Source organism: Musa acuminata, chromosome BXJ1-6, assembly GCF_036884655.1.
Source record: "Musa acuminata AAA Group cultivar baxijiao chromosome BXJ1-6, Cavendish_Baxijiao_AAA, whole genome shotgun sequence".
Classification (NCBI taxonomy): domain Eukaryota; kingdom Viridiplantae; phylum Streptophyta; class Magnoliopsida; order Zingiberales; family Musaceae; genus Musa; species Musa acuminata.
In genome coordinates this window covers 5,039,105-5,052,425 of record NC_088332.1, presented here as the reverse complement: position 1 = coordinate 5,052,425, position 13,321 = coordinate 5,039,105, and the positions used below count along the sequence as shown (strand labels likewise).

General features: G+C 44.1%; 4 protein-coding genes across 5 annotated transcripts in view; 1 reads left to right on the top strand and 3 right to left on the bottom strand.

Moving 5' to 3' along the window:
• The window catches only part of LOC135675773 (uncharacterized), a 28,659-nt gene extending 27,762 nt beyond the window's left edge, over window positions 1-897 (bottom strand). Inside the window, exon 1 of the mRNA XM_065186272.1 lies at window positions 710-897. Coding sequence (XP_065042344.1) covers window positions 710-764 — 55 coding nt within the window. The 5' untranslated portion in view covers window positions 765-897. The remainder of the gene's footprint in view (window positions 1-709) is intronic.
• Window positions 898-7,267: 6,370 nt separating this feature from the next.
• LOC135677644 (calcium-binding protein CML24-like) lies at window positions 7,268-7,755 on the bottom strand. The gene has a single exon (XM_065190016.1). The coding sequence runs from the start codon at window positions 7,716-7,718 to the stop codon at window positions 7,434-7,436; it is 285 nt and encodes a 94-aa protein (XP_065046088.1). The 5' UTR covers window positions 7,719-7,755; the 3' UTR covers window positions 7,268-7,433.
• A 780-nt stretch (window positions 7,756-8,535) lies between these two features.
• On the bottom strand, window positions 8,536-10,251 carry LOC135675388 (protein WEAK CHLOROPLAST MOVEMENT UNDER BLUE LIGHT 1-like). Its single transcript, XM_065185542.1, has 2 exons — window positions 10,105-10,251; window positions 8,536-10,002 (listed from the first exon to the last, which is right to left on the bottom strand). The coding sequence occupies exons 1-2, from the start codon at window positions 10,249-10,251 to the stop codon at window positions 8,536-8,538; spliced, it is 1,614 nt and encodes a 537-aa protein (XP_065041614.1).
• On the top strand, window positions 9,177-12,916 carry LOC135585674 (uncharacterized). Of its 2 annotated transcripts, none has more exons than XM_065186271.1 (2): window positions 9,177-9,330; window positions 10,510-12,916. In XM_065186271.1, the coding sequence occupies exon 2, from the start codon at window positions 11,339-11,341 to the stop codon at window positions 12,521-12,523; it is 1,185 nt and encodes a 394-aa protein (XP_065042343.1). In that variant the 5' UTR covers window positions 9,177-9,330; window positions 10,510-11,338; the 3' UTR covers window positions 12,524-12,916. The 2 variants fall into 2 exon arrangements, with proteins under 2 accessions (XP_065042343.1, XP_065042342.1); XM_065186270.1 differs by having other exon boundaries at window positions 9,441-12,916.
• Window positions 12,917-13,321: the final 405 nt, after the last annotated feature.

Here is a 13,321-nt window from a genome sequence, read left to right as displayed (position 1 = left end):
CATTCTGTTTCAATCAACACCATGGTTGCCATCAGCACACTTCATTCTGGTTGGAAGATGCCCAATGGCAATTGGCACAAGCTTGCTGTTACTTCCAGCTGGTGGCAATTAAATCCTTAATAATTAACACAAGGAATTATGAGTATCACACTTTTTTGTTTAATCCTTGTGCAGAAAGAAGCACAATACAGAACAAAATGGTAATAGCAACTTAAACGGTCCTCCATGACAACTTTAAGGCAAAGAGCACCTCCCAGGATCCGTCTCTCAACAAGAACGAAATCAAAAAGGTTCGAGACAAGACCCAGGGACAAAATGAAATAGAACGAAAGTCCGACATCAGAAGATCGACAAATGGTTCAACAGAAACAACAGGTAATCAACCAAGTAAACTTAGCGTTACGTATATCACTGGTGATAAAACTTTAATGAACATCTCTCTCATATATTCTTTCAGTTCCTGTCATGTGGATCATCGATCATCCATAAACTTCGCGTCAACATTCAATTAGCAAAAGAGTCTCAAATCACGCGCAGGATCGAAAATTACGTTGAAATGATAACAAAAATTCATCCCAAACCGATATAAACACGCGATCAACGATTCAATCTTCTAATCCTCTAAGCTATATAAACACAGCAATTACGATCCAATCTTCGACTAGAGCAGGGTAATCATACCACACTTGAAGGAAAGAGAGGGGCATACCTATTCCGGAGGCACCACCGGTGACGATAGCCGACATTCCGGGCTTTAGCTCCATCTTCGGACCAGTCCAAATCTAGGGTTCGGGCGATTTCTCGAACAAGGGATGAATCAATTAGGGTTGGGAGCAAAGAGGTCGAAAGACGACAACCACATCGAAAAATGAAATCTGCCGTATTCATACGGTGGTAATCAGATAGTGGTCAAAGAACTCCACCGGCTTGGCTTCATGTCAGTGACCGTCAAGCGGGGGCCCGGTGGGGCCCGTCTCCGTCATTTCATAACTTCCGCCTTATGCCGGCAGCACAACGTTGGTACTGATACAGCAGTGACAGCGTTCATACTTGTACCTGTCTTGTAATTGATGATGGCGCTGGGGCCCACTAAAACTCGAGCTCATATGGTAGGTAGGAGCATGGGTCACAGAAAAACGGGGACAAATCATCGTGTTGATGTGATTTGGTACTTCTCTCACCTTTGGGAACGAGATTTTTTGTTCTTTTGCTAAATATATAATATACGACATCAATATTTCCGTCATATCAGTACAACAAATATATAATATGTGGACGCAAAAAAATCGCAAGTTCGTTGGAATTTATGTTTTGAGGTTTCCAAAGTAGAAATGCAATCCGTGTGAGAGCAAACCATGTGCCGATCTCGGAAGTACAGCTGTTCATAGTGCAATACACGTGAAGAGATACGGATATGATACTGATCCAAGTAGAACGCCGGTTGAGAGGAGTTGTAAGTATGTTCGGACGGATCATGAGACTGTTGGTAGACGCAATTTACGTTATCTGATGGTTGAGAGGAATGACTGAGGGTTATGAGTGAAAATTTAGGAGCAATAAAATTCCACGATATGGGAAATAAGAATATGTTTATACACAAAGTAATCCTGTTTTTCTCGTTTCAAGTCAAGTCATTACTTTATGTTCGATTTATGCCAATGATTGGCATGTAGTTTATCTTCTTTAGTAGTTGAAATTATAATGGCTTATTGAATTTACGATCAACATTATACATATTAGTCATATTTGTCTAACCTTATGTCATGCATCACTGTTTTAGTGAGATAAGACTAAGATAAATTTATTTAGACTCCAGCCGTGTAACATATCCATCAGGAAACAATAACAACAACGACGATAAGAAAAAATCTAAACTTATATGTCATTCAAAATATTAACATCATACATATATCCTTCGATGATTATTCATAAAACTCAACTTAAGTATTTCTAATTATAACTACATTTGATGACAACTACTTCGAGGCATCTAATATTAAGCAATTATGCTTTTATAGGCCATTATAATTTCTCCAACTAAAGAAGATAAACTTCAGAGCTATATTTACAAGATTGTATGTTTCTTATAGATATGCTTAATCAAAACTTAAGAAGTACTGTTGAGTTTAGAGGGATTTATGTATAATTTTACCCAAAAAAATAAATAAAATTAAACCACATGCTAAAATTATACGTGTATATTTAAAAAAAATAGTTTTAAGAAATTATCATAAAGTATCTCGACTTATGTATTTTTTTGCAGAGCATCCCTTCTTGCATGAAGAGATCATTTTACCCTCGTCTCATCTTGTATCGTCTCTCTCATCTCACTACATCGCCCCTAACCCTGCAAACCCCACTTGTTATCGTCAAACCTGCCCTTACCTCCATAGACCCTATCAAATCTTTCCCTATGCGTCTTGTCTTTGTCATTTTCACTCACTGCATAAGTGATCGTTGGCCCCCCATCACCCTAACTCCCCTCCCCTCTATCCTAGCTAGACCTACCCCTACCTTCGTAGATCTGACGTCCCTCCTTGAACCCAACCCTATGTGTCTCACCATTACTGTTGTTGCCTATGGCACAGGTGACCAATGATGAAGGGGGCTACGAGCGAAAAATGATGAGATTGTAATAGATTCGGTAGAACATAATGGAGTCAAAGTGATTGGAGTTAGTGATCATCTGTGTCATAGGTGAGAATGATAAGAATGAAAAACGTAAGAGCCGATCTAACGAGGGTGACAATGTTAGGTAGTGACAATGGTCGATAGCGGTAATATCATCGTTTAAAAAAATATTCTATGTATATTTTTGAAAGTTGAGATATTAAGCGAGAAATTTTTTTAAAATATAATTTTTTTAATGAATTCATCACACATATATATATATATATATATATATATATATATATATATATATATATATATATATATATATATATATATATATATATATATATATATATATATATGATTCGCTGATGGCTGGCTGGAAAAGTACATAACATGCGGACTTCAATTGCAAACTTTGAGGCCGAAGATAAGTACAAGCCTCGAGTTATATGGACAGTACCACTGCTGTACGGGGAAGCGTGAAAAGTGGACGTTGTGCAGTGTGTGGTTGATATTAGCTTAAGGCGGTTAAGTATTTTTCTACGTTTTCTATTTCTTTAATTAAATAATTTCGTAAATTAATCAAATATTCTATAAACTCTCAAAAGGCGTTCTGTAAATATCGTTCCTAAAGACTTGCCTGAATCATATATTTAGTTAATCGATTGTTTGGATGAATCGATCATCAAGAAACATTATGTAGAGAGAGTCTTATTTATTTGATGTGTTATGGAGTATTAATAAAGTCACAGATCTCTAAACCTCTATCGTCTATTTTTCTCGCCGTATAGAAATTAATTTTCATGCTCTCTACTGCTTAAAATCAACTTTATTTTAATTTCTCACAAGAAAAATATTTTTATTGTCGTCTTCCTCCTCTCCTGTTCCCGTGATGCAACTCTCTATCGAGAGCAACAGCAGCGAAAACAATTCAAGTCGCAGAGGCAACAGATACGTGACATAAATGAATAATGTGTCGTGGATGCATGCGAATCCATTCGAAATATATTACGACTCCATCTCTCTCCCAATCTGTGGTACTGTCCTTCCTGATCTCTCTCTCCTACCTGAACCTATGAGACAAATGTAGCACTGTTGCCCACCAAGGAGGGGCCAAACAAGATTGATGCCACATCAAAGCCATAAAAGACCCTCGTCTCTAAGGTTCACATTCATCGCACCATAAATTTGCTAGCCACTGACATTTATACAGAAGAAGAGAAGAGACAGCTCATCTGATACATACATCCCTGGCTCTAAAACAATGCATATGTTTCCTTCCACAATATACAGATTAATGAGCGAGTTAATACCATCAACAGACTTCCTTCTCACAAACACCACCCCCATAGCCTTTCCAACCGGCTTCTGCTAGGAGTGTCTATCCAACTCCACCCTAAGGAACAACAAAGCATCAGCACGAAGATGGAGAGAAAGCATTGCTAATTCTCCCACTGGCTTAAGTGAACTTTTGCCGTTGCAGCATTAAGATCAGGTTTTCCTCTAGTTTTCATAGCCCCTAAAAGAAACAAAAGAGAGATGACCAAGTCCCATCAGTGTTTGTGATCTTTGCGAGGGTATTGTACTAGTTAGCTGCTACTGCCAACAGTGTCTTTTGCGTCTACATGCAGCAAAACCCTAACAAGGACGAGATGACAGGAAGATAGCCTAAAAGTCTCAGGAGAGGAAGCATAGCGTAGGATATAGAAGAAGGTACATAAACAGAGCGAAGCAATGTGGTTCCTCGTTCAGAAAATATTGCCACCGACCTGCATAGACTTTCCGAGATGGTCGTCCGAAGCTCCAGAAGGACCCTCGCTTTTATCGATCTTCTTCGCCGCGGAACCACGTGGCTTCTTGAGCCCGAGAAGCTCCTTCCACTTGATGGGGCCTTTCGACGGCCGCTCCCGCTGCTGCCCGCCGCCCTCGCCGGCGGCGCGGAGCTCGTCACGCAGCGTGGTGACGCTCCTGCGGGAACCAGAAGGGCAGTTGTCCTTGAAAGGAAGAAGCCTGCCCTCGAAGAAGAGCTGGTCGGCCGCGATCATCGGGTGGCTGCCGACAGCGAACTCGAAGTTGGGGTCAGGCGGGGGACCGGGAACGCGCGCGGTTGGCCTCTCCACCACAAAGTCACAAGAGAAAGAGATGCGAGGGCTTATCGGCGGAGCGGGTGGGCCGTCGCCGCCGCAGAGGCTCGGGTGGTCCGGGTTGAACATGTCAATGCATGCCGCCGAAGAATGACCCTGATCTGATCAGCTTCGCCTCATCCGTTCCCTCAAGAAAGAACCTGCAGGCTCTACCAAGTAATGGCTACATACAAACAAGAGAATTTGTTCGTGTGTAGGTGTGGTGTACACTGAGGGATCTGATAGTACCACTACTTTGGCTCGAGTTGATGTAGCCTCCCATTAGAGAACAGTGGAACTGAGGATTTAATAACGTAAGGCCTGTGGTTCTGCAGTGTAGATAGGTTAGAGTAGCATCTAGACATGTACTATATCTATATCTTTCACCATCTATATGGTTAAGGTGTCTGTAAGCCAGTAGTATATGGCTGTTCTCGCATTTATGTAGATGGAATTGCTGTAACACGATCGAACAGGGCGTCACCATTTTAGGGTACAGTGTGTTGTCTCAGAATTCAAAAGAAATTTATTGCCAGTGGTAATGTAATGATGGAGAAACTGTGTTCCATATCGAGACTTATTAACTCACAATTTTAAATTTATTACCCTAGAAAAAACATTTAAACTCGAAAAGGATCTGATGGGATGAGTTACTATGTACGATGATAATACCATAAGAGAAGAAGAGCGAGGGGTGGAATGGGCAGTCCGGACTGTCTCACCTACCAATAGGAAGACGAAGCCACTGTGAAAGTAGAGTAACTTCTCGATTGACCGCATAGACCACGGCTTCAGTCCCGATTTAACCCACGACTCGGCCGAAGAGCGCAACTATTTCCTCCTGTCAGCGTCGAATTCGCGACGTAATTTGGGATACGAAGCAGAGAGAGAAAAAGGCGTGGGGGCCACGGGCAGGGTTATTACTGTAAGCGAACAAGGTGGCGGTGGGGATTGCGTTGACCGGTCTTTGACGTGTTTGTTATTAGAAAGCTGGTGAGCTGGCGACGAGGACAGCTGGATAAGACCACGTGATGTCTCACCCGCTGTTTCCGTTATCTCACATCGCAAGGGGGCCCACGCTGATGTCATTTTCTATTTTTTTTGAAATTTCCAAAATGGATCTGCCAACGTGGAAAGTTAGCGAGATGTGAAAAATGGGGGAGAAAATTGATTATGAATTAGACATATGATAATTTCGGAAACACGCACAAAATATACATGACAGCAATACTCATCAATCGAAACTTCATTTCATAGTCGAAACAAAAGATGAAATATACATCGGACATTACGACGAATTCTTACCTTTTTTATTTTTTGCTGTCGATATATTATTGATTATTTTTCATGTAAAATGACGCTTAACATGGTTGGTCAAACCTTGCTGTGCGGCAGGGTTGACGTGGCTGAACGATGCCCGTGTATTTTACTCGAGCATTTTACTGCAACTTCATGGTTGTTTATCCAGCCACATCGCCCATACTATGGATACCAACACCACCACCTTGTTCATGATTGCATTCGACTGTACGGTAGGCTGGAGATAGGATTTGACTATACGACTGTAGAACAGTCACCAACAAGAGATAGATTCCAAGTGTTCTTACTCCTATCTAAACTGCGGAATGGTCAACTTAGTTGCTTCCTTTTTCATGGTTGCAGGCGTGCACAATTGGTCTCTGACTTTTGCTTTGTTCTCCTTATCTCAAGGCTCTCTCTCTCTCTCTCTCTCTCTCTCTCTCTCAATGTTATTAAATGGGTCAAGTGAGTGGATAAGGTCATGCCATGCTAGTTATGGAGGAGGGCAAGGATGGTCGATGGTCAAAGAGAAACTTTGATGGTGGGGACGGAAACAGAAGTAATTTGGTCAATATTATCTTATTTCCCAACGTTCCATTTTTGTATAATAACGTGATCAACATTTTAGTGCTTTGTGATCAATATTATAGCATTACGTGATCGACACTTCAACATCATATGATTGATATATTAGTACCACATAATCAACACGTGTTTGATATTTCATAGTCATATATTTAGCATGTGCTTGACACTTTAAAATCACGTAGGATGATATTTTACCATCACATGATCGAATTAATCAAACCAAAACTATATCACATGATTACAATCAAGTCCAAAAAAAACATAAAATAGTTTAACGGACGTAAGATTCTACTATATCAAAAATTACTTTACACATGAAAATGATCTAATATGGCTTTACAATCTCATCACGTAACAAACGTTTAAAATTAGGTGTTTCCTAAAGGATTGTCAGCCATTTCTCACGCTAAATTTGTGAAAACATATAGAATATGATCTGTCATAGCTTAATTGATTTGATTATGAAACGTAGCATAAAGAGGTGATTTGTTGTAAGTGCATGTTTTTTGCTTCCTTGTCGATCCACAAAGAATCAACTATATAATCTACGATTACACCTAATCAACTAGAATCGAGGATCTGATCTGAGCCTAACTTGATGTTAGATTACAGGTAGCAGCAAGAACCTCAACACCAATAGCTCACAGTGAACCCACTGCCTGCTGTACTCATAGTAGATAGAATTCATGCCAGAGAAACAAAGCTTGAGACATACAGAACAAGCTCGGTAATTAGCAATACAAAGCTTTTATGGCTCGTAGACAACATGACGACGATAATAGATGACACTTATACTGCGACGTAGAACTAAAAGGACACAATCTTCAAACCCAAACTTTTCTGGGCGAAGTCCACCAGGTTGTCGAACTCGTCCTCGTCGATGAAGCCATTGCCGTCGGCGTCGGAGTACTTGATTCCACGTTTGCTCTTCCAGCCGCTGAAGCGGCCGCGGATGCTGCGGATGGCCCGTTTCAGCTCCTCGCGGCTTATGCGGCCGTCTCTGTCGGTGTCGAACCGCTTCAGCCACTCCTTGAACTCATCCACCGTCATGTCCCCTTCCAAGGACCTCGGGGTGGCGTTCCTGATGGCCATCGCACTGTGCTCTGTGGTAACGAACGATGCAGCAATACTCATCCAAGTTAGGGTCTTTATAAGCCAAAGCGCTTGTCACCTTGTTCCACAAGCTGGAAGACTCGCCTTTATTCCTCGAGCAAAAGAATTCCGTTTGGTTGGGTAGAATGAAGGATTCTAGCAATAGCTAGAAAAGCTATTGAAATCTACAGCGAGTGGGCATATGTTGGGTGGGTCTCGGTGATCGAGCAAGGAGAGGAATGGTATAAAGCGACGATAAGGGCTGCCACTTGATGCCTTTATTCCAATAATGAAGTCGGTCGGAAAGCTGATTCACGAAGAACAATCCGCAAGATAAGTCTGAATAGTTCTTGATTTCAGATGCGATGGAATCGGCTGGAAGGAATGAGATGCTGGTGTGCATGAATCACGATAAAATATGATGTTGGATGATCTCATATCAGTAGCTAGGTGATGTTCCATGCATCATTCTCATAAAATATGATTTATATATGGATTCGTTGTCCATATTTCAGATTTATTCTGTGAAGAGCTTTCAATTTTGTATTTGTGAATTGGATCAAATTTATTCTGTGATAAGAGATTAGCATAAAAGAATAAGAGATTGTTCTATCTCTTATTCTCAGGTCTATCCCATCCATTAAGCCAAATGAAGACGCTTGCTGTAAATAAGGCTGTGTAATTTCAATTCCTAGCGAAAAATAAACCAAGCATGAGACTTAGATTCAGCATAAAATGTCATATCAGGTGGATAACCACAAGAATAGATCAAGCTGCATGCACTTCTTTGTCGAGAATTGTAAGGACAGTTCAACTCCTATTCCTTCAGTGGTTGAACCTTTTCTCTGCTCAGAAACGAGGCCATCCGAGGGAAGAACGATCTCTTCTTTCGTCTTGAGTCGGTCTTGGAATCCATGGTTTTCGATCTTGACATTTTGTGCAGCTTGGGAACTGTCACTGGACTCCGATGAAGAACCTCTTCTGTCTCGCTTGTGAAGGTTTCCTGTTCTCCAATGCCGTCTAGATTTGGCAACTCGGAGAAGCTCCTGGTGACAGCGTTCGCTCCTCTATCTTGTTCTTGCTTACCTCTCCATGCGCTGACCTTCTCTGCTGCAACTCTTAATCTTTCCTTGACTGTTCTTCTACCATCATCGAGCTCCTCGGCTTCGTCAGCTTTCATTCTAAGCTTGAAGTACTCCTCGATTGATAGAGTTACTCGATCGCTTGCTTGTTCACTCTCTTCCATTGCTTTGGCTGTCGAGTAAGCTAATTTCTCCACTGCTTTAGCTGCCTTGATCTCGCTAACCGTGGCGTTTAATCTTTCCTCCATCTTAGTAGCTTCCGCTTTGTCTTGTTCTGCTATTTCCTTGGCCTTCCTTAGCTCCTTTCGTGCCATTTGAGCTTCTAATTTAGCTTGCTTCGCTTCCTTGGCTGCTTGTTCTAACGTCTTCAGCTCCACCGTCTTTTCCTCTACCTTCTTCTCCATTATGTTGAGTTCAGCTGCGAGAGACGAGGCCGATGAAGATGCGATACCTTCCCTCTGTTTCATGGCGGTGAGGGATGTTCTCTCCATTTCTACCTCGGACTTGAGCGAAGAAACTGCAGCTCTCAGGTGATTGATTTCACTGGTAGCTCTCTCAATGTCAGTCCTCACTTCCTCAAGTTCCTTTGTATATGTACAGTCCTTTACCACCTGACTTAGTTTTGCTTCCATGTGCGAAGCTCTTTCAACTCTCAGACTACAAAGTGATGCAGAAGCTTGTTCGAACTTTGACTTGAGATCATTTGTCAGCATGAGCTGCTCGTTCAGCTGTTGCAATTCGTCTTCAGCTTGCTTCAGCTCCCTTTCCCAGTTTGATTTGTCCTGCTCCAAGCCCAAGGCTGCACCATCTTCAAGCAATTCCTTGGTCCCGATGAGTTCCAAGGTTAAGTCCTCGACAGTCTTCTCAATCTCCTCGGATGCAGAGGCAAGATCTTGATCTTTCCTTGCTGCAACATGTTCTCTTTCCATTGATTCCAGCTCTAGTTGTTCTGAGTCCACCCCTGCAACAACAGTTGTGTTCCTTTCTCTGTTGATCTCATCGAGTTCATCTTCTTGATTTGCTTGTGCCTCCTGGGATTCTGCCTTCTCCAGCCTTACGTTCAGCTCCTCCATTAATCTCTTTGCGTGATCTAACTCCGTCAGCACATGTTCTTTGGTAACTTCTGCAGCTTCACATTGTTGTCTGTACTTTGTAATTTCTTCTCGTATCTTCTCGAGTTCAAGTTGGATATGCTTCTGCCTCTACATATATATCACATCAATGAAAAATCAAACTAATAGAAAATGATTTGACTTGAATGATCAGAGTTTAGTGGAAAACTATATATAGGAAAATAAATATACCTCTATGGTTAAGATTGTTTGAGCTTCTCCATCAACGATTCCTCCAAACCTACTTATGGCATCCTTCACAGACTCAAAGGGTGCAGCAGTGTCGATGTGCCCTCGATCTATGTCATATTTTCCTATACTCTCTGATAGTTTTGACATCTTCGGTGAAGAGTCATTTATTTTAAGTGCCTCCAATGATGAAATTAATATAATAAATCAATCCAGAATGTGTAAAAAAGGATTTGCAATTATTAATGGAAAATATAATATAATAAATTGAATTTACCTCTTCAGACACAGCCATTTACTGAAGATGATCACTGCATTCATAAAGAAAATATAAGCCAAAATGAATTTATTCTATTTAGAACTGCTAAACCATGCAAAATTCTCTCATAAAGGAAAATGTTTCTACAGGCTGACACTAACAAGAACATGCAAGGAAGTGAGATGAAGGTAAAGACGGAAAACTTACATGAACTTTCTCCCTCTTCTCTCTTTTAATCCAATGTGCTTGGTGAGGAGAGTTCAAATAGGAGGGAGAAGAGGTGGAAGACCACTTTTCCAAAACTCTCACTGCCTTTGAACCATCAATATTTTGGTCTCTCTGCTGGCTTGTAAGCCTGTCTTTTCCTTTAATACAATGATCTTGATGAGTTCGATTGTCCATATCCTTTTAACGGGTTGATGATGACTCTGCCACCTCACAGTACTTCATTGACACCTTGTTTAATAGTTGTATGGGTCAAAATATTGAGAAGGGATCATAAATGTGAGTATATTTGAATTAGTTTATTATCTGTATTGCTGATATAGGACTCATTTGAATGGTCGAACATCTCTGTTTATCCTACGTAGAATGATCTCTATGGTCAATGGCTTAAAATAAATAGGTACTCCAAATAGTGCAATTTCTCTGTATTATTTTCACATTTTAGGCTGAGTAAAGTATTCCTTATAATTACAATAAGAAAAGATAAGCTTTTTCTTTTAATCGCTTAGCTATGTTACAAATCGATGCATATGTGAAATGAATTGAACACTGTAAATGCTGGGAAGGTAGTGCACACTGCAGTGAAGCAACTCTTTCGAGGTCCCATGTCCCTCCCCCACTCGGTCTCTACTGTTCTCTTCCTCCCTCGCCCAATAACTTGGCCTCCGTAGCTCCCACGGCGAAGAGGAGTTGTAGCCTTCTGCCATCTCCGAACCATAAGCCCCCCCCCATTATCTGCGCACTTCTGCTTCCATGGTGGACGTCGACCGCCACATGGCGGCCCTGACACCCGCCCACGCCGCCGGCCTCCGCCGCCTCTCCTCCCGCGCTGCCGCTGCCGCTGCTCCCTCCTCCTCCTCCCGTCGCCGCGGCCTCCACTCCCACCGCCCCCTCGCCGAGGATGTCCTCTCCCACCTCCGCGCGTCTTCCGTCCCCCTCGGCCCGGGACTCTCCGAGCCCGAGCTCGCCCGTCTTGAGGCCGAGCTCTCCCTCTCCTTCCCCCCGGACCTCCGCGCCCTCCTCGCCCTCGCCCTCCCCTCCGCTCCCGGCTTCCCGGACTGGCGCGCCCCCCGCCCCGGTCGCCTCCTACGCCTCCCCCTCGCCGCCGCCGCCCTTCAGGTCGCCCATGGCGCTCTCTGGCCCCGCTCCTGGGGGCCTTGCCCCGCCGAGCCCGTGCGTGCCCTCCGCTGCGCCCGCGCCGCCCTGCGCCGTGCTCCCTTGCTTCTTCCGCTCTTCCGTCGCTGCTACCTCCCCTGTTACCCCTGCCTTGCTGGGAACCCCATCTTCTACGTGGACGACACCCGCGTCTTCTCCTGCGCCCTCGACCTGGCCGACTTCTTCCAGCGCCATTTCGCGGCCCTTCAGCCCCCGGCGCCCTCCTTTCCCCGGAGCCTCGACGCCACCGCCGGATTCAGCCCCCGCCGAATAGACTTCTGGAGCGAAGCCGCCTTCGACAGCCACTGCCGAAACTCCTATTCATCGTCGTCGTCGTCGTCCTTGTGCACCTCCTCTTCATCCGCTCCCGAGACGCCATCCTCGTCCTCGTCATCACCGCCGCTGGACCGGGAGCGGTTCGTGGAGATCCCGACGCCAAGACTGACCTGGTTCACGAGCTACCTGGACCGGCTAGGCTCGGTCCTGAGGCAAGGCGGGTGGGGGGAATCGGACATCAGTGAGATGGTCTACATGTCGTCTACGGGGGCCTTCAACGGCTACCAGGACGCCGCGGTCGACGCGGAGGCGGTTCTCGACGCGCTGCTCGTGAAGGTGGACGTCTGCTCCGACTCGCTACTTAGAGCTGGCTGGGGCTCCGACGAGTTCCCCGACACGCTGGACCTCGACCTCGGGCCGCGAAGAGGGACGGAACGCCACCCACCGGTGAAGGTACCGCCGGCGATTGCTCTTAAAATCGAGAAGCTCGCCGAGGCGGTGCGCTGAGCCGTATAACGAGTTGAGACTGGAGCACATTGCACGGTAAAGTGTGTGACCGATGAGTCAGCACGGCTTGATCGATGGATTGATGTAGGGAGCCTTTTACCGATTGAGCTGGTTGTCAGAGACGATTAGATCCTCGAGTCGGGGGGTGGGTTGATCGATGACTCACCATGGGGGCACTGGTCCGCGACTCCGGAGGTTGGGCTGCCTTCCTACAAAAATGGTTTTCGTCGGGTGATTCCCGACTTTGGTCCCTCCGATGAGCAAGTCAGTAAGTAGTCTTTCTTTTTCTCCTTTTTTCTTTTGAAGGCCGGGTAGAAGTCTTTATACTGTCGTGAAAGGATCGGTCGTATGTGGATTGGCATGATAAACACAGCACGACATTTATACGGATTCTGATTCGGTGTGCGGGCCGTTATCGTCCCGGGATTGTCGGGACCAGACATGTCGAATAGTGTCTTGAGGGTACGAGTTCTGACGTGACGTGTAGCATCAATTGTGACGTGTCCTGGAGGCAAAATATGTCTTATCACCTTCCAACCTTGATTTTTATGCAGGTCTACTGGTATCCGAATCCACATCAATCTTTGAACAAGTGTTTGAGTTTCTCCTTATCACATCAAACTTCTTATATACATTCCAAATCGGATTACTTTAAATATCATCGATATTTTTGGTATTAGTTACAAATGCGATCATATAAGCGGCTGTGAGTTTTCGCGTTCCCTGATATCGAGATAGCGGCGCGCAGACGTCGTTTCCCCACCTTGTCGTGCACGGAACCTCAGCTGCTGCTGCTGC